Below are 20,912 nucleotides of genomic sequence, written 5' to 3'. Positions count from 1 at the left end.
GAAGTGATTCCCAGGACACTGTGGGAGGTAGGGAGGAAATTGCGGGTCCTCTAGCAGATATATTTGTGTCATTGACAGCCACAGATTGGAGGGTGGCAAATGTCGTGCCTTTGTTTAAAAAGGGCTGCAAGGAAAAGCCTGGGAACTACAAGCCAGTGAGCAAGTTGGTAGATGGTATTCTGAGAAAGGATGTCAGGCATTTAGAGAGGCAAGGGCTGATTAGGGACAGTCAGCATGGCTTTGTGAGTGGAAAATCATGTCTCACAAATCTGACTGTTTTTTTTGAAGGGGTAGCCAAGGTGAGGGCAGTGCAGTTGATGTTGTTTACATGGAATTTAGCAAGACATTTGACAAGGTACTGCAGGGGTAGGTTGTTGCATAAGATCAAATCTCATGGGATCCAGTGGGAGGCAGCCAAATGAATATAAAATTGGCTTGATAACAGAAGACAGACGATAGTTGTAGAGGGTTGTTTTTCAAACTGAAGGCCTGTGCCTCAGGGATCAGTGCTGGGTCCACATTTGCGTGTCATTAACGTTTTTGTCTTTTTATTCCACAGGTGGAGGTGCATCTCGTGTCAAACGAGGGGCACGCACACGGTGGGTCGTGCGTGGGCTGCTCTTGGAAATTCCGGGAGTGGCCTAGTACTTCGTGTCGGTGTGTGTGCTTGATCCTGGACCGGTAGACGGGCGCCGCAACAGCTCGGTGACTAGCACTGCTAGCTGTGCAGATACATGGATTTGGGCCTGTGTCTGTGGGAGTTTGCGCATTCTCCCTGTGGTTGCGTGGGTTTCCTCCGGGCGCTCCGGTTTCCTCCCACACCCCAAAGATGTGCTCTTAGGCTGATTGGTTTTACCAAATTGACACTATTCTCCCCTGAATCTGGCTAAGTTAGGGGTTCCATTCGTAGACACGCAGGGTAGAATAGGTGTAGGGTGATGCGGCGGCGCGGGCTCGTTGGGCCAAAGGGCCTGTTTCCCGTGCTGGGTTGTTCTTTGTTTATTATATTTGGATGAGAATTTAGGAGACATGGTTAGTAAGTTTGCAGGTGACAACAAGATTGGTGGCATAGTGGGCAGTGAAGAAGGTTATTGAGGATTGCAATGAGATCTTGGTCAATCGGGCCAGTGGGCTGACGAATGGCAGAAGGAGTTTAACTTAAACAAGTGCAAGATGATGCATTTTGGTAGATTAAGTCAGGGCAGGACTTACTCAGTTTACGGTCGGCCTTTGGGAAAGAGTTACAGAACAAAGAAATCTAGGAATACAGGTTCACAGCTCCTTGAAAGTGGAGTCACAGGTGGACAGGGTGGTGAAGAAGGCATTCAGCATGCTTGGTTTCATTGGTCAGAACACTGAATACAGGAGTTGGGTGTCTTGTTGATGTTGTAAAAGACATTGGTAAGGCCACATTTGAAATACCATGCGCAGTTTTGGTCACCCTATTATAAAAAGGATATTATTAAACTAGAAGGAGTTCAGAAAAGATTTGCTAGGTTGCTACCAGGACTTGATGGTTTGAGTTACAAGGAGAGGCTCAATAGACTGGGACATTTTTCTCTGGTGCATAGGAGTCTGAGGGGTGATCTTATAGAGGTCTATAAAATAATGAGTGGCAAAGATCAGTTAGATAGTCAATATCTTTTCCCAAAGGTAGAGGAGTCTAAAACTAGAGGACATAGGGTTAAGGTGAGAGGGGAGAGATACAAAAGGGTTCAGAAGGGTAATTCTTTCACAGAGGGTGGTGAGTGTCTGGAACAAGGTGCCAGAGGTAATAGTAGAGGCAGGTACAATTTTGTCTTTTAAAAAGCAGTTAGATAGTTAATGGTAAGATGGCTATCGAGCGATACGGGCCAAACATATGCAATTGGGACTGGTTAGAGGTTAAAAACAAAGTAGCAGCATGGACAAGTTGGGCCAAAGGGCCTATTTCCATACTACGGACCTCTGACTCTAAATGGAGCTTGATACAATATATATGTACAGGAAAGTGAAATTATCTTCTTGTTCTGTTTTGAACAGTGAATGTTCCAATAACACACAATGCATCATTAGAGCCTGTTGAGGTTCCTGGGGTATGCCAACTGAGGGACAGTTTGTATCTCAACAACATATTTCAATCTACACCAAAGACATTACATTTTACTATCCCATAATACAGTGGAGATCATAGAATCCCTACATCGCAGGAGGCGGCCATTTGGCCCATTGAATCTGCACCGACCACAGTCCCACCCAGGCCCTATTCCATGATCCCCTGCTAATCCCCCTGACACTAAGGGTCAATTTAGCCAATCAACTTAACCCACCTATCTTTGGAGTGTGGGAGGAAACCCACGCAGACATGGGAGAACATACAAACTCACACAGACAGTGACCCAAGCCAGGAATCAAATCAGGGTACCTGGCACTGTGAGGCAGCAGCGCTAACTACTGTGCCACCATGCCACCCGCAGATGTTTCTTCCATTCACTTGCAAATTATTTTCCCTATCCTTTTTCCAAAGGTTTCTGTTGCGCATCTCTCAAAATTTGTCAGGGACATTAATCGCACCAGTTTACAATTTCCTTCATGAATAAAAGGAATTTAACTTGGATGAGTGAGAGGTTATTCATTTTGGCTGGAGGAATAAAAAGACAACTTATTATCTAAATAGCGAGAAACTTCAAAATGCTTCGGTGCAGAGGGATTTGGGTGTCCTCGTACACCAGTCGCGATAAGTTAGTATACAGGTACAGCAGATAATAAGGCAGGCAAATGGTATTTTTGCATTCATTTCTAATGGAGTAAAGGATAAAATAGGGAAGTGTGGTTGCAACTGTACAAGGCATTGGTGAGACTGCATCTGGAGTATTGCGCACAGTTTTGGTCCCATTACTTGAGGAAGGATGTAAATACATTAGAGGCAGTTCAGAGAAGCTTCACTAGCTTGATTGCAGGGACGAGGAGTTTGTCTTAAGGGAGATTAAGCAGTTTAGGTCAATACTCACTGGAGTTCAGAAGAATGAGGTGAAATCTAATTGTGGTATATAAGATGCTAAAGGAGACTAACAGCATAGACGTAGAGTGGATGCTCCCCTTATTGGATGTTCTGGAACAAGAGGCCATAGTTTTAGATTAAGGGGTGGCAGATTTAAAACAAAAATGAGGGGGAACTATTTCACTCAAAGGGCCATGAATCTCTGGAAATCTCTACCACAGAGTACAGTGGACACCAGAACACTAAACAAATTTGAGGAGATAGATGGGTTAGTGGGATGAAAGATTACATGGAGCGGGCAGGAAGGGGCTGAGATGAGATCAGTCATGATCAGATTGAATGGCGGAGCAGGCTCAAGGGGCTGAATTGCCGACTCCTGCTCCTAGTTCTTATGTTTTTTTTAAGATCAGATTGCAATTGAACTTTGCAGACAAGAGGGTGCTTTCAGTCCTTTGTAACTGCACGTTCACAGAACGATCTATGAAGGGGTTTCATACATTCGATACCTTGCTTTCTTGCTTTTCTCGGAGTTTGTAAGGATGTTCCACCCTTTCATCACAGGCATAGCACAGGCAGCCACAGGCTTAAAAAAACCAAAAAGGACAACACAATTTGTCGTCAACTTACATCAATAACAGAATAGTAATATATTGAGTCAGAATAACAAATATATATATATTATACAGTTACCCCTTCAATATTATGGGGGGGCTAGATTCAATATTTATAACACTTCCTACACAATTCATTTTAAAAAGGGGATGGTCTGCTTTAGAAGTTAAACTATTTCAAAAGTTACTAGTAAAGAAAGGTTTTCTTTATCAATAATCTTCCTTTGTCACTGATGTGCAGTGCCCCTGCCACCACAGCACAGCATCCATGTACAGGTGGCAATTCTGTGTTGGAACAGAGCAACGAATGGTAGGCAAGGCAGAGAGGGAAAGGAAGGGAAGGAGGGGAAAAGAGATAAGAAATTTTGTACCTTCAGTGGGAATGCCTACTGGTACAATGGCTGAAATGGCCTGCTATAGTGCTGAATGGATAAGTTTAAGATTTTCATTTCCCATTCTAAATCACTCTGTCCCTGTGACAGAGAAATCCTTTCTCCCAGTTCTCCTTCTGCAGGACCACCATTGCTTCCACTGGCATGGAGACCCCCTCCTTAAATTAGCCCATTTCATGACAAATGGAATTTATTTCCCAGTACCATCATTTTCCATTGCCCATCAAATCTGTACTGACAATAATCCCACCCAGACCCTATTCCCGTCCCCCCACACATTTACCCTGCTAATCGCTCTAACAGTAAGGGCCAATTTAACATGGCCAATCAATCTAACTCACAAATTTTTGGAGTGTGGAGGAAACCCAGAGGAAACCCACACAGACACATGGAGAACATGCAAACTCCACACAGACAGTGACCCAAGGCTGGAATTGAAGCCGGTTCCCTGGCACTGTGAGGCAGCAGTGCTAATCACTGTGCCACCATGCTGCCCCATCTTTTCCAGTATATATATCCAGTTGGGAACCCCTCCCCACTGCAACATAAAACACAAACACTCCCGTTACCTTGGGTGCCTTCTCGATTTCCACCAGACACATTCGACAATTCCCGGCAACGGACAGCCTGTCATGGTAACAAAACCGAGGGATCTGGATGCCAACCTTCTCACAGGCCTGTAATCAGAAGAGGGACCAGGTTTGTCATGTTATTTCCTGAGTTAAGATCCATTTTACATTTCTTTGGCAAAGTTCTCTTGTTTAGAACGGGGAGAAGTGCTGAGCTAATGGCTGGAATTTTACTGTCCCGCCCGCCACGGGGATCGGAATGGACAATGAGAAGGCCCGTTGACCCTGCGCAGGATTTTATTATGGGGGACAGACAAAGGAATGCAATCAAGACCACAACTAGATCAGCCACGAACTTATCGCATGGCGGAGCAGACTCAATGGGACAAATTTTCCATTCACATTGCTATATATTGGATTGCCCTTTGAAATGATTATTGAATCTGCTTCCACCACCCTTTCAGGCAATGCGTTCCAAATGCTAACAATATGTTGCATTGAAGAAAATTCTCATCTCCCCTAGTTCACGCACTAGTCAGCTTAAATTAGGGTACTCTGGTTACAGAGCTTCCGAATAGTGGAAAGTTTCTCCTAAATCCCTCATGATTTTGAATACCACTATTTCTATATAATCTTATAAAATTCAAATTTTTAGGACTTTTTTTTAGTCCGTAAGTCATGAGGTCAACATTTTCCAAAGATGATTAGTTTGAAGGGTTGGCATGTATGCTTGATTTGTATCCAACTGAAATCCAAAAAAAGTTGCAATGGAATAAAGTAAAAACAAACAACAATAAAGATTTCACTTCAATAACTTGAATAAATGAAAACAAAACTTAAATGCATAAATATTTTAAGCATTTATTTACCAGTACTCATTTTCATTATCGTACATTAATAATGCATTTGAACCATTAACATTTCCAGGATTATACTTCAGTTTTGACATATTTTGGACCTGGATTCTGGAAAAGCCAGGCTCGACTTAAACACAAAGGGAGCGATCTTACCAAAAAAATTCTAAGTGCTGAACAAGCATGCAAACGAGAGAGAATCACACCCATTTTTTGGGTGAGCCCTCAAACACTACGTTATGCCACTTAGAGAAAGAGTGAGGCAAAGTGTGATTCTCGCCAGTAGAGGAGTGGGTGGAGATTATTCATGCCAGTAGGGGGAGTGGGTGGAGCTTATTCACACCAGGAAGCTGGCTGCTGAATGCCAGAGGGCGCCATTGTACATGCACCTGATTTCCCAATAAAGAATGCGCTAACATTCTTTGCTCTGAGAACAATCCCAACTTCTCTGCTCTCTTCAAGATATCTACACATTAATGGGAACTTGGCTGAAATTATCAACAGTTACAAGGCTCCACGCAATGGGAAGTCAAAAACATTTTCAATTTCAAGTCTGGACATGTGGCTCTCTCTCCTACTAAGTAGAGCAGTAAACACATCGACGTGCAGCAAGGAAACCCAAATTTAACTTTATGGGTCTCAGCCAGTACACTTTCCTTCATCAATTCAACTCTCAAAGCCCAGGCAACTGGGTCCTAATTGTGGCTCGGGTAGTCCAGGGATACAGGATCAAATGACGACAAACATTAGTATTGTGCTTATTGTCGTCCATTCCAGTAGTCTTATTTGCCCTTTGGCTTCCTTCCGTGCCAAAATAACTCACTGCAGAAATCTCCTCTTAACCCTTACCAGCATGGCCCAAGTCACAATTCACAACGCTTAGGTTTACTGACAGAGTCAGGTACCGTACCTGTAGGACAGTGGTTCCAGGCTCCACCATCACTTGCTTGCCATCAACGAACACTTCAACCAGGTTGCTAGCTGCTGTAGCAGTGGTGCGAACTGAAAAAATACAAGAGAGCAACCAACAGGTTGCAGAATTACAAGGTGCCATTTTAGGATTGCAGTACATCAACGAATAACGCACTTGAATAGTAGTTGCCAAATTATGGCACATAAGCAAGTGACTTTTTTGTGGTGGGATGCAAGATGGACAAAATATCAAGAGATATGGTAAAGATTTTCAGGAGTTATGGTAAGTGCAGGGGTGAGATAATTGTATAGCTCTGTCAAAAAGACAGTACAGGCACAATGGGCCAAATGGCCTCCTTTTGTGGCAGCCCATGACGTTCCAAAGTATTTTGCGGCCGAAGGAGATACTTCTGAAGAGTGGTCACTGTTGTAATGTGGGAAACGCAGCAAGCTCCCACAAACAGCAAGGTAATCATGTCTTGATTATCATATTAGACAGGACAAGAGAAAACTGCCTTGCTCTTCTTTGAAATAGTGCTACGGTATGCTTTGTATGCATCTGAGAAGGTTAATCTGAGGCTCCTTTTATGTTTCATTTGAAATATGATACCTTCGGCAATGTGGCACTCCCTCAGTATTGAAGTGTAAACTGAAATTGTATGCTGAAATCTCTTGTGGAATCTGAACACCTTTGCCTTGTGATTCAGAGGCAACAGTCCTACTACTGATCTGCGATTGATGCATAAAATAAACTTTTGCCAGTAAAACTCCACACAGCACCATTCCTGTTGCAACCACTGCTGTTGGCTGACAATGATGGGCCATTTTAAGGTCTCAATTACATGTCTTTGGTCAAATGTGTTTGAACTTCTTGTTTCTGCTGGTATAGACAATGATTGCAATTAATGCACAAGCTGGTAAATAATGGTCTGATATTTTGATTTGAAGAAAGTTTGAGGGATATAATGCTTTATCGCATCCCTCTTGATCACTTCATAGAGTAAATTATTTTCATGACACAAAGCCTGCGTTGCTGCACAGCAATCATTTTACACATCAAGACCCCACATTTGGCAATGGGATGAATGACCAATTTTTTGGGTTAGGGCAGAACATTGGCCTGGACACCAGCAGAATCTGAGTATTTTTCAAATTATGTCAAAGGATCTTTCAAAAGGGAAGTGATAGCTGGGGTCGCAATTGAAGGGTGATGCAGCCCTGAAATATGACATCTGAGGTTATTTATCATAGAATCATAGCATCCCTATAATGCAGGAGGTCATTGGGCCCATTGAGTCTGCACTGACCACAACCCCACCCAGGACCTATGCCCCATATATTTACCCTGCTAATCCCCCTGACACTAGGGACAATTTAGCATGGCCAATCAACCTAAGCCGCACATCTTTGGGCTGTGGAAGGAAGCCGGAGCACCCGGAGGAAAGCCATGCAGATACAGGGATAACGTGCAGACTCCACACAGACAGTGACCTAAGGCCGGAATTGAAACCGGGTCCCTGGCTGTTGTGAGGCAGCAGTGCTAAATGACTGTGCCATCATGCCGTCCCTTCATGTGACTTTATTCGAGTCATAAAGTGGAACTTGAACCCAAGACTTTGAGATTCAGGAAACACGAGTGTTGCTCACAGAGCTAGGCTTATCCTCACCACCTTCCAACAGATTTTATAAATCTGTACAACAGAGAATGGCTGAAGGTGAAGGAGGATTGGGCAAAGAATGACAACTAGTGAAGCATGGGTGGTAAGAATGATCATAAATTCAGAATATTGGATGGGGCACAGCAGTGAGCAAGAGCAGAGAGAGATTCTGAAATTAAAAAATGCTGCAACAAAGTGGAGATCAAAAGACTGAAAAATAATAATGCAAAATTCTTCACGTGTTTAAGGCAAAACATCACTTGCAAAAAGGACAATGAAATCAGTTCCACACTAATTACACAAAAACAGAAACTGCTGGAAAACCTCAGCAGGTCTGACAGCATCTGTGGAGAGAGAATAGAACCAACGTTTCAAGTCAGGATGACCCTTCATCAGAGCTCTGTTTTGTTTCAGGTTCCAGCATCCAGAGTATTTTGCCTTTATCCATATTAATAATTTTTTATAACTCACGTACTAGTTTGACATTGGCACTTGATGTAAGCAAGCAAATCTTAGGCAGTACTCCCAGCTCCATTATATGTACTTGTTTGACACATGCACTTCAAAAAAAATCCAGATACAGGACAAGGAGCTGAAATTTTTCAACTGGCTTTTTTGAGACTGACAATTTGCAAAGCGCTGTTTAAAAGCATACAGCTTTCTGTAGAAGCAGTTGGATACAAAATTGGCGAGATGACAGAAGACAGAGGATGCTTGTAGAGGATTGTTTTTCAAACTGGAGGCCTGTGACCAGCAGTATGCCTCAGATTGGTGCTGGGTCCACTGTTATTTGTCATTTATATTAATGATTTGGATGAAAATTTAGGAGGTATGCTTAGTAAGATTGGTGGCATAATGGACAGTGAAGAATGTTATCTAGGACTGCAATGGGATCTTGATCAATTGGGCCAATGAATGGCAGATGGAGTTTACTTTAGATAAACGTGAGGTGATGCATTTTGGTAGGTTGAACCAGGGCAGCACTTGCTCAGTTAATGGTAAGGCACTGGGGAGAGTTACAGAACAAAGAGATCTAAGGGTACAGATACATAGCTTCTTGAAAATAGAGTCAGAGGTGGACAGGACGGTGACGGCGGCATTCGGCATGCATGGGTTTCATTGGTCAGAACATTGAATACAGGAGTTAGGATGTCCTGTAAATCTGAACAAGACATTGGTAAGGCCACACTTATAATGCTGGGCGCAGTTCTGGTCACCCTATTATAGAAAGGATATTATTAAACTAGAAAGAGTGCAGAAAAGATTTACTAAAATGCTTCCAGGACTTGATGGTTTGAGTTATAAGGCTGGATGGACTGAGACATTTTTCCTCGGAGCTTAGGAGACTTAGGGGTGATCTTATAGAGATGTATAAAATACTAAGGGGGCATAGGTCAGGTAGATAGTCAATATCTTTTTCCATAAGGTGGGGAATCTAAAACTAAAGGGCATAGGTGAGAGATACAAAAGGGTCCAGAGGAGCAATTCTTTCACACAGAGTGCTTAGTGTCTGGAACGAGCTGCCAGAGGTGGTAGTAGAGGCGGGTACAATTTTGTCTTTTAAAAAGCATTTAGACAGTGACATGGATAAGGTGGGCATAGAGAGATATGGACCAAATGCAGGCAAATGGGGCTAGCTTAATGGTAAAAACTGGGTGCTGTGGACAAGTTGGGCCAAGGGGCCCATTTCCATGCTGTAAACCTCTATAACTAAGCACAGAGCAGGTACGGCAGATACAAGATTACCTGTACCAAAGACATCAGAAATATATATCTTAAAAGCCTTAATAGCAACCAAGACAATTAAACAAATAAGGGGAGTTACAAGGTCTTGCTGTTGAGCACCAAATTATTTCTTTAAAAAAAATTCTATTCAACTTTAGAAGTAATTGTTTAAGAGAACAACCTTTTGTCTTGTATTAACTGCAAAAATCATAAATTTAATAACACACCTTCCCTGCCAAAAGAGACATATAATAAAAACACTCACAAGAAATCTCTCAGCCAAAGCTCATGCATACCCTTAAAACGTAAGACAAAAAAATTCCACTTTAAAATGTTACACTCAAAGTGTGGGTAGCAGCAGAGTAAGAATTGGATGAGTTTCAACATCAAGTACTCTTAGGAATGGGACACAGTGATAGATGTACACAGCACAGAAATAGCCCCTTTGTCTCATCACATCTGTGCCAGTCAAAGACAAACCACATCTATTCTAATCCATTTTCCAGCACTTGGCCCATAGCCTTGTATACCTTGGCATCGCAAGCGCAACATCTAAAAATACTTCTTAAATGTTATGAGGGTCTCTGTCTCCATCACCCTTTCAGGCAGACTTCCGCTGCCCTCTGGGTGAAAAGATTTTCCTCTCAGCCTGACTCTGTCCTGGGAATCAGCTCAAGGTCACCACTGAGATCATAGAATCCCTACAATACAGGAGGCCGCCATTCGGCCCATCCAGCCTGGACCGACAACAATCCCCACCCCATCCCTGTAACCCCACATATTTATCCTGCTAATCCCCCCAAAACGAGGGCAATTTAGCATGGCCAATCCACCTAACCTGCACATCTTTGGATTGTGGGAGGAAACTGGAGCACCCAGAGGAAACCCATTTAGACACGAGGAGAACATGCAAACTCCACACAGACAGTGGGAATTCCCAAGCTGGGAACTGAACCTGGATCATTGGTGCTGTGAGGCAGCTGTGCTAACACTGTGCCCCACAAGGGGGCAAGGTGAAGTCCCTTCCAGATTGTTGGGACAATTTAGAGCAAAGCATAAAGTATTCAGGAGACAGTAATGCTGCAACATAGGATAGCAGCTTTAATACCAGTAGCCCAGAGTTGCAATTTCAAATTGCCCCCATAATAAGATGTAAAAGTGAATCAATAAATTCAGTCATTTGTGGACTGGCATCTTGGGAAAATAAACCAAAATGTCCATGCAAGGAATATTTTAGAAATCCAAATGTTTCACTATTGCCCTTCAGAGAAGTGACCTTGCCAGCTGGTCTGACCTACACATGACGCCAGCTCCACACTCTGCCTACAGTTAAAGCTCTCTGGTGGGGTTTAGCAAGCCCATCAGATATAACAGCTGACTACCCATCAAGGCAACAAGGAAGGTCAATAAATCTGACTTGGTTAGCATTACCAAAATGTAGAGAAAAAAAAAATCGATGAGAAATTAGTTCATTACTAATTGAAACACCATAACAATTATCATTTAACAATGCCCCAGTAAATCTGTGCATGGAAGTCTAAAAAGTTCACACAACATTAATTGCAATACATTGAAATTGCTGACAGAGAGGGAAAGTCACTTCTCATCCATACTACTGTTCATACCATTGTTCTTTGCTCCCAGGATGTCTTTGGCAGTCTGGGAAACGCCAGTTAACTTCCTGCGAATCACAGGTAACCGCAGCATGATTGCAACCTGCAAAGGAAGCATTCACTTAGAATCAATTTACACAAACTTCCAGCTGTGTAACATGACCCCATCTCCAGCTCTGCCTTAGCTTGCTTCCTGTCAAAACCCTCATCTGTGATTTCATTATCTTCAGGTTTGACCTTTGTTTAAAAATTCATTTTCATGGAATGTGGCCAGGCCAGCATCTATTGCCCATCCTGAGCTACCTTTCAGAAGGTGGTGGTGAGCTGCCTTCTTGAACCACTGCAGTCCCTGAGGTGTAGATACACCCACTGTGCTGTTAGGGAGGGAATCTCAGTATCTTGACCCAGCGATAGTGAAGGAACGGTGATATATTTCCAAATCAGGTTGGTGAGTGGTCTGGAGGGGACCTCGCAGGTGGTGGTGTACCCTTGTCCTTCTAGATGGTATGAATATTATATCTGGAAGGTGCAACCTAAGGATTCTTGGTGAGTTCCTCAGTACGTATTGTAGATGGTACACACTGCTGCCACTGAACATCAGTGGTGGAGGGATTGAATGTTCGTGGAAGGGGTAACAATCAGGCAGGGCTGCTTTGTCCTGGATGGGGTCAAGCTTCTTGAATGTTGTCACAGCTTATTCAACCGGGCAAGTGCAGAGTATTCCAGCATACTTCTGACACGTGCCTTACGAACAGTGGACAGGCTTTGGGGAGCAGCGGGTGTCAGTGGTAAATTACTCATCACAGCATTCCTAGCCTTTGTCCAGTTCTGGTAGCCACAATATTTGTATGGCTAGTTCAGTTCAATTTCTCATCAATGGGAGCTCCCAGGATGTTGATAGTGGAGGGTACAGCGAAGGTAATGCCATTGAATGTTAAAGGGCAATAATTCGATCCTTTCTTGTTGGAGACGGCCATTGTTATTGCCTTCATCCTAATGCATTGGAATCATTATTTAATTATTTCGGTAATCAGTTTCCACACAATCACATAATCAGGCTCACTGCCTTTTAGTGCTGCATTGAATCTTGCAACCTGCAGCTTCTGTTTCAATAGAGATTCACATTGGTGACAGTGGGATCTTCCAGGCAGCTGGTGATGATAATGGCAGACCTGCTCGGGGGGGGGTTGGAAGTCGTCAAATCAACATCAAAGAAGGGCCAGTCTATCATCAACAGCATTCACCATTTTGGAGGACTGTTCACCCAGGCTGGTTTTATTTCGCAGTAAACTGAAGCAACACTGTGATGGTCCAAATGTATCCTTCTCTGCTGTAACCATTCCATGAGAACGTCCATTTTAAGATATTTGTTAAATGTTCTGCAAAGCTCCATGACATACTGCAGATCTGTGGCTGTAAAGGATGGGTCAACTTATACACAGAGTAGATGGAAAAGAAATTATTGCTGGGAGGTGCAATCTAAGGATCCTTGGTGAGTTCTTCCGTATGTCTTGTAGATGAGAGCATCTTGTACTCTGGGTCAACTTGGAAGGCCTCTTCCAAGACACACAACATGGGACTGTATCCATATTCCTTCACCGTTACTGGGTTGAAATCCAGAAACTCCCTCCCTAACAATGCAGTGAGTGTATCGACAATACATGGACTGCAGCAGCTGAAGAAGGCAATTTATCACCACCTTCTCCAGGACAACTGAGGATGGACAACAAGTAACGGGTCTTGCTAACGATGCTCACATCCCATGAACCAATAAAAAAGTCAATGGGTAGGATGTCACAACTGCTCATGCCAGCAGGATCTTGCACCTATCTATTCTAATCCCATTTTCTAGCACTTGGTCTGTCGCCTTGCATGCAATGGCAGTTCAAGACTTTTTAGCTCAAGTCTGCAGAGCAGGGGTTGTACCCACAACTAACAACATGAGAAGGTCCTGAAGAGGATTTTTTTTTTGTTTGCATGATTCATAGCATCCTATAGTGTAGGAGGCCATTCAGCCCATCAAGTCTGCAGTGAGCACAATCCCACCCAGGCCCTATCCCCACAACCCCATGCATTTACCCTGGCCAGACTCCCTACACTAAGTGTCAATTTAGCATGGCCAATCCACCTGACCAGCACATCTTTGGACTGTGGGAGGAAACCGGAGCACCCGCAGGAGACACGGGGAGGGTCCAGACTCTGCACATACAGTAACTCAAGCCCAGAATCGAACCTGGGACCCTGGCGCTGTGCGGCAGCAAAGCTATCTGCTGTGGCACCCATATTTTGCCTGCATAGTGCGCAAGAAACAACACTTTTCACTGTATACCAATACATATGACAACAATAAATCAGAGCCCCCATTTAAATAGTTGGGGGGATGGGGGGGACTGCAAACTGAGTTGCATCAGTACAGGTAATCCGTCCCAGCCACAGCTCCATTTGATAAACAGACAGCTCCACGTAAGGAGGGTTTCACAGACCGGGCTGTGCTGCAAGGGCTGCTGTGCAGCCTCTCAGGAATTCAGGCTCAAGGGCAAAGCTGGGTGGCAGCAAGACTTCCAGGAAGGGTGGACACAGCTGCACCAGGTCTTTCCAGATTCCCCATCACCGGGTGGGGGAAATCGTCAGTTACCCCAAATCAGTCAAGAGTCCAGGATCAAGCCGCTACTGCGGCTACGCTCTCATCAGACCGCCACCCCACTCCAGCTCTTCGGCCTCCTCAACCAGAACAGTGATGGCGGCTCTGGCACGGGACTCGGCAATTTCCGCCTCCCGATCGCCGCTCGGCAATTCCCCGCCTCCCGATCACCGCTCGGCAATTTCCGCCTATCCCGACAGGAAGCTCCAGCGCAAAATAATTTCCAGCGACACATCCCGCATTACTTCTCCCACTCCTTTTAAAAACCGGCAACGAAAAAAATTAAGATAAAATGACAATAAAACCGGAAGGGGTTAAAAAAAACACCGTTAACGGTCCCGGCTCGGCTCCTTCCGATCGCCGCCGCCCGCTCGGTAATTTCCGCCTCCCTTCCGGCACGAAGAATAAATTCAAATAACGTTACCAGAATCTCGCCTTATTTATCCCGCTTCCTTTAAAATCGTCACGAAAAGGAATTAATTAAAAAAATACACTCGGGAGGGATAAAAATTGTTGGCGGCTTCGGTCAGTCGCCATGCCACGTGATCCCCGTCGCCGGTTTCCTCAGATTGATTTCAGCAATTATTATTTTTTTTTAATTGGCCGTTTCACGCTGAGTCAGTGTGGGGAGTGAGGAAAGTGTTTGGTGGTTATGGTGATTTTTGGTGTTAGTTTTGCTCCCTCTCCCCGGGGCCGGGTTTCCGCGGGGTATATAAAGGCGGCTGGCGGCGCCTGCCGGCCTTTCTCTCAGTAACGGCCCCGGCGCGTGTTTAGTCTCCACATAAAACAACATGGGCTTCGGAGACCTCAAATCCCCCTCCGGTTTGAAGCTGCTCAACGACTATCTGGCAGATCGGAGCTACATCGAGGGGTGGGTAATTAATGTGGGGGGGCAACTCCCGGCTACCCGTCCTCCCCTGTCCCGGAGGGGGCGGGGGGTGGTGGCTGTGGAGTAGAGACAATGGCACCGCCGGGAAGGTGCTCAGTGTGGGCCTCCTGCGGCCCAACCATCGCACACGTTATACATCGCACAACAGTACACCCCCCCCCCCCCCTCTTCCCCCGACCCACCCCCCACCGCCAACAGCCCCCTCTCTCTCTCCCCTCCTCCCATCACCCCCCCTCCTCCCATCTCTCTCCCCCCTCCTCCCATCACCCCCCAATCCCTCTCTCCCCCCTCCTCCCATCACCCCCCACCCCTCTCTCTCTCCCCTCCTCCCCTCCCCACCACAATCAAAACTAATAAGTAGTCAAATTACTGTAGTTATGCAACTCCATTTGCTTATTAGTTTGTTTTTGTTGACCGGTATATTTTTCTTTGAAGGTATGTTCCATCTCAAGCTGATATAGCTGTGTTTGAAGCTCTTGATGCTCCACCTTCGGCTGACTTCTACCATGCACTCCGGTGGTACAATCACATCCTGTCCTATGAAAGCACAAAGGCTTGGTATGTCGTACTGCAAGTTGTTTCTGATACTTTATCTTGACTCGGGTGCTTTACATAATGTGTAACTGGAATGGTAACTGTTGGGTAGTAATTTCATTGGTAAGATTATCAATAAAATGCTGAGATGCATAAACTTCTCGATTGTTTTCGTGATATTTGAGAAGTGTATGTTCAAGGTGAATGCTGTTCTTTAAATGGTGCCATTGGATAGTTGTATGCATAATTCAGGCTTGTTCCAGTGTGCCACTTCAGTTGACTTAACAGGAGGAAAAATCTAACTGCTGTTTTGAGTTCAATTATGTTTTGATAGATTTAAAAATGTTAATGGGTTTATAATTTGGAATACTCTAATTTTGCTGCTGTTTGCTTTCAGGCTGATATTGATTTGCTTGAATTAATCACTTGGCAATAGATATGTCCTAGGATAATATCGTGTAGTAGCAGGTCATTTGAACCTGCATCAGCTCTTCCAGAGTATTCCAGTTGGTGTCACTCTCTTGGACCTGTCACAAATTTATTTAAGTGACTACAATTTTCTGAACTGGCATTTGTATTACATGGCCTGAAATATTCTTTTGGCAATTCTGACAGTTTATTGCCTTCTAAAAGTCTCTCATCTAACTTGATATCCTACTAGAAATCAAATGATTTTGAAACAATTGATAGGATGTGCATTTATATCATTAATGTCTTTTAGAGCCATGTGTTCCAGTATGCTTTACTGACCATGAAATATTTTGTAATTTAGAAAAAGTTGTGTTGGGATCACTGGAGCAGAGATTTTCTATCAAGTAATTTTGTGTATATTTGGAGGCAGATTCTGATTCCTCCTGTGGTAACTTGAGGGAGGGTTGACAGCATGGTGTGGTGAGATTGCAAATGCTGAACAACTGGCAGTTTATGGTTGTGTAAACCAGTACAATTTAGTTTCAGTTCTGATAGTTGACTTTTTTTATTGCATTTCTGACCTTTAAACCACTGACAGTCTTCCAGGTGTTAAGCAGCCACTTGGTAAATATGGCCCACAAAATGTAGCAGATACAACACCAGCAAAAACTGTGGAAGATGACGATGATGACATTGATCTCTTTGGATCTGATGATGAGGAGGTGGGTTCTGTGCAACTCTTTTTCCTGACTTTGACCCGTGTTGACTGAATTTCTTCTGACCTGAGTATCTGAGACAAATGTCAAATTGAGGCTACTTTTGCTAGATGTGGTGTTGGGTGATCTTTGGATTAGCCCCTTCCATTTTTCTGATCCTTGTTCTCTTGTAGGTTGAAACACTGTTCATGAATCTGGAATTCAATGTTTTCAGACCTCTTGTATTTTAAGTAATCCAGTCCATAAACTCTGCCATTAAAATCTATGGTATGATGGAGATACAAAGTGTCTCCAACTATAATGATTCAACAGTTTCAGACTTGATGTTTGTTGGATATGTTGAGTTAGTGCCAAACAAATTGTGATCTGTCTCTAGGATCATGATCAGTTGGAAGTCTCAGTTTAGCAGCCATTTGTCTATTTTGGCAGTAACGTGAGAAGTTAAGCCTAAGTTCCAAATCAACTAATCTTGCCAGTGGCCTATCACTTTGGTTTGTTTGCAGTTTCCTGGTGTCTGAGACTGGTTTTCATGATGATTCTATAATTACCATCTTTCGGCTGAATTAATGATTATGCTCTTAGTCTGACAAAACCAGTCCGATATTTAATTGTATTTTTAAAGCTCCACTGTGAGTGCAGTTACGTTGCATCCATCTGTTTCTTGCAGGAAAGTGCAGAGGCCAAGAGGATCAAGGAAGAGCGGCTAGCTCAATATGAAGCTAAAAAATCCAAAAGTATGTATTAATGTATAATGATCTGAAGAAGGTTTCATTATGCTGTCACCCAATATGGGTCTTGGTATCAATTAGTGTTATGCAAATGCTGTGGTAATGTTCAGAAATATGATTCACATAACTGACAGAACCTCAAGAAAACAGCTTTGTGGACAGTTTGAGTCGGATAGATGCTCACTAGATAGCAAGAGCACACAGGAAAAAAGGCTTAATTTTTAGTGTAATACATTGTGTATGGAGAATACCCTGTAGCCTCTAAGTGGATTTATGCTGGTAGAGCTGTGAAATGAAATGGTTTTAATGATGATTCCAATTCACCATCTTTCGACTGAGTCAGTGATGTGAATTGACGTAATCTGACATAACCAGTGTTTCTGAAGTTGGGAGGAGATTGAGTGTTTTAAAACTTGTGTTTGTGGATATTCGTGTTAATAAATTATCATATTAAGTGTGTATTCCAATGATAATTCTATTGTAACTGCAACATTTTTCAGTGTTTGAGCGTTTGTGGACTATTTAAATTCAACTTGCATTGTTATTAACATTTTAATTGGCATTTTGGATTCTAGATTGTTAATACATTTGAGATTGCAATTTTGAAGTTTCTTTTAAAAAGAAACCAGGAAAATGCATGAGAAAGGACTAGAAGGATATGCAGCTGAGATTAGAGTAGGGTGGTACATAGACATCGACATCTACTTGAGGCATGAAACTAATTCTGAGGTAAATACGCTACATTACTGTGGTGCATGTAATTGGAATCTGAACCTTAACATGGAATAGCCACACTTAATTTATGATATTTGCTTTCAGAGCCAGCGCTCATTGCTAAATCATCTATTTTGCTTGATGTGAAACCATGGGACGATGAAACTGATATGGCCAAATTGGAGGAGTGTGTACGTTCCGTGGTAATGGATGGCTTAGTCTGGGGCTCTTGTGAGTATTATTTGATTTCTGTTTAACAAATGCAAATCAGGACGGTCTCTGGTTGTGATTCTATTGAGAGCTGCACCATTGACAGATGCACAACTAGGCCAGCTTTTCGGACCTTCAATATTTAGCAGGTTCTTTACACTGTCAGCCTGGGCAAATACAAGTTTTAGGCTTCCAGCTGACTGACCTGCACCAGGTGTTGCATAACACCAGGGTGCCATAAGCCAACCCCCTTCTGACTGCAAGATGCAATATCTCGTCCACCACAACACTCCAAATTCTCATACCCTGACTTGGAAGTTGCAGCCATCTGCGTGCTAATTACCATACTGGCTTGAGCCTTTCATTGTCAGGTTGATTATGTTGCAGCTTAAGGCAGGAATATTGGCCATGATCCTGATAAGTTAGTTTTCACTTAAGTTGCGTTGTCAGCATTCTGAATCCTGACACATGGTTCAGTTTTTTATAAAATAGACACTATTTGTATTTATTTTGGTAGATTTTCCCAAGTGATGCATGTAGATTTTGCATCAAGAATTGGTACTTCATAGGCGTTGGTTCTATCCCTTTTTGTCTTATGCAACTTGTATGTGACCTTCTATCCAGAACAACTGAACTCTTCCAGCTCCATTTACATTTTTCTTGATGTGACAAACTTGCATATCTAGATTTCCTGAACTATTGATTAACTGGAAACAGTTGAATGTCAGAATGCAGTTCAGAAAATATAAAGGTGAAGAAAAGGTGGGTTTTGTTTATTGTTAACTAATTCGAATTTTCCACACCTCATTGCCATGTTAAGGTTTTAATTCCTGGAGGTGGAATTGGCTTTACTTTGCAAACTAAACTGGCAGGAAAGTACTGATCAGAATGCAGTGGTGTAGACATTGCCTGTAAGAGTTGGCTTTTTTTTTGCTGCTTGAATCTGAGATTATGGGAGGGTAGTTGCCTTAGTGCATTCTCTAAGCTTGTCTATTCCATTGCAGCCAAACTAGTTCCAGTGGGCTATGGCATTAAGAAACTACAGATTCAATGTGTAGTTGAAGACGACAAGGTAAGAATGTGGTTTCAGTTACTGTTTAGCAAACAAATTTCAACAAAGCAACTGCATTTCCATTTCTAAATAGCTAATGCTTCAAAAGTTTATACTAAGATACTGGTGTGCTTTGCATGTATTAATTTTAATCCATTGTGAAATGTTGGCAAGTTTGATAACGTGCTAAACTGATATTGCTGAAAAGATTGGTGATCAATGTGTTCAGTGTTTCTTTGCGGCCAAACCCAAGTGTTACAGTTCTTGTCTCAACTGATTTTTATGCTGACTGTGGTTGCAGAACATTGGGAAGGAAGGTGGTTGAAGTGAGTGTTGATGCAAATTTTGGTTTCAGTAGTCTTGGCAGCCTGAACATTGGGTGGGTGGTGGGGGAGAAATCAATGTGAAAATATGGGCCATGCTTCCCTTTCAGAAATATGTGAAAATTTGAGATGGCAGGGTACAGTATTTAATTTTTGACTTTGGATTAAAATAACATGGGAACGTCAGTACTTTGAGGCACATTTCTTGAGTTCTATGGGTAGGGTTTCCTTTTTCCCTTCCTGGAAGCTTCTTTCAGTCCTATATTCTTAAGAACTGTTTCAGGCTGTCAGGATTGAATGTCGAAATTGTTTGTACAGCTTGTATTAGCTGCATCTACTCACACTACTGTGTAACAGTGCTGTTGCAATTCAAAGATCACTCTTGCCAAGAATATGATGCTTGTTTACTGAGACAGGTAAACTAAAAAGCACTGGTTTTGGTGGTCCTCGTGCATACACTTAAAATAGGACTTGGAACATTAGGTTGGGTTGGATTTGAATGTGGTGAGCACATAACATGCCCATGGGATTCCTAAGAGTCTAGTTGCAGTCCCTTCACGTTGTTTCCATGTACTTTGAGATATCCCAGTAACCCTAGGGTTTGGAGAAAGCATCAGAGATCCCAGAGTTGAGTAGGAATTGGTTTCAAATCTGACATACTAGTTTCATCTATCTGCTGTTGAAGATGCATAATGATGTTTGTGGTTATCAAGAATTTGTTTGCTGATTGGATGCAGTGGAATCTTAGTGCTTCCAACTTAAAATATTGTATAAACTACCATTGGTTAAATTGAGTTCAGTTGAATTCAGGGTGAAGAATGAGTTAACTGCAGTTCTTTGACTTGGTTTCCCCATTTCCTCAATTGGTTTCCTTTTATTGTTTGTTCTAATTTCCAACTGCAGCTTGGTTGCTTCAAAATGCATATGAATATATTGTGAACTCTTCTTGCAGTTTAAATCCTAGAATATTCTAACAGAGTATTTCTTTTCAGGTGGGGACAGATATGCTGGAAGAAACTATCACTGCATTTGAAGATTACGTGCAATCTGTTGATGTGGCAGCCTTCAACAAAGTGTAAAACAGCAACTAATGAACATTTAATAAAAATTGGCTTGTCCAGAGCTTGACCTGGTCCTGTGTCTTATTGTTTTGTGGGACTGAAATTCAGAAGACCAACTAAGCTGATTGGGAGATCAGAAGTTTGTCCTGGAATTTCTTTTGCTCCGGTCTTCCTAAAATTGGCATTTGTTGGAGGTGTTGGAAAGGTGCATACGTTCTCAGGGCCTCCACTCATACTGCACAAGTTGCATCAAGGCGTGACAACCTTTTACAAAATTTGATACAACTAGTTCTGTTTTCCTTCCTGTGGAATATCGCTTG

General features: G+C 42.9%; 2 protein-coding genes across 2 annotated transcripts in view; one reads left to right on the top strand and one right to left on the bottom strand.

Annotated features, from left to right (window-relative positions):
- The window catches only part of ndufs1 (NADH:ubiquinone oxidoreductase core subunit S1), a 51,141-nt gene extending 37,051 nt beyond the window's left edge, over positions 1-14,090 (bottom strand). The window contains exons 1-5 of the mRNA XM_080198585.1: positions 13,950-14,090; positions 11,327-11,417; positions 6,317-6,408; positions 4,553-4,660; positions 3,487-3,563 (exon numbers count right to left, since the gene is read on the bottom strand). Of these exons, the coding sequence (XP_080054711.1) occupies positions 3,487-3,563; positions 4,553-4,660; positions 6,317-6,408; positions 11,327-11,408 (359 nt within the window). The 5' untranslated portion in view covers positions 11,409-11,417; positions 13,950-14,090. The remainder of the gene's footprint in view (positions 1-3,486; positions 3,564-4,552; positions 4,661-6,316; positions 6,409-11,326; positions 11,418-13,949) is intronic.
- A 591-nt stretch (positions 14,091-14,681) lies between these two features.
- Positions 14,682-20,654, top strand: eef1b2 (eukaryotic translation elongation factor 1 beta 2). The gene is made up of 7 exons (XM_080198586.1): positions 14,682-14,826; positions 15,280-15,402; positions 16,388-16,511; positions 17,173-17,239; positions 18,053-18,178; positions 19,162-19,229; positions 20,524-20,654. The coding sequence occupies exons 1-7, from the start codon at positions 14,747-14,749 to the stop codon at positions 20,608-20,610; spliced, it is 675 nt and encodes a 224-aa protein (XP_080054712.1). The 5' UTR covers positions 14,682-14,746; the 3' UTR covers positions 20,611-20,654.
- Positions 20,655-20,912: the final 258 nt, after the last annotated feature.

This window comes from Carcharhinus amblyrhynchos, chromosome 11 (genome assembly GCF_965287045.1).
Source record: "Carcharhinus amblyrhynchos chromosome 11, sCarAmb.v2.hapA, whole genome shotgun sequence".
NCBI lineage: Eukaryota > Metazoa > Chordata > Chondrichthyes > Carcharhiniformes > Carcharhinidae > Carcharhinus > Carcharhinus amblyrhynchos.
This window is presented reverse-complemented; position numbering and strand designations above follow the sequence as displayed.

Coding starts and splice junctions, on each gene's coding strand:
- eef1b2 (XM_080198586.1), top strand. CDS start 14,747: ATGGGCTTCGGAGACCTCAAATCCCCCTCCGGTTTGAAGCTGCTCAAC. Junction 14,827..15,279: donor GATCGGAGCTACATCGAGGG/GTGGGTAATTAA, acceptor TTTTCTTTGAAG/GTATGTTCCATCTCAAGCTG. Junction 15,403..16,387: donor TATGAAAGCACAAAGGCTTG/GTATGTCGTACT, acceptor AACCACTGACAG/TCTTCCAGGTGTTAAGCAGC.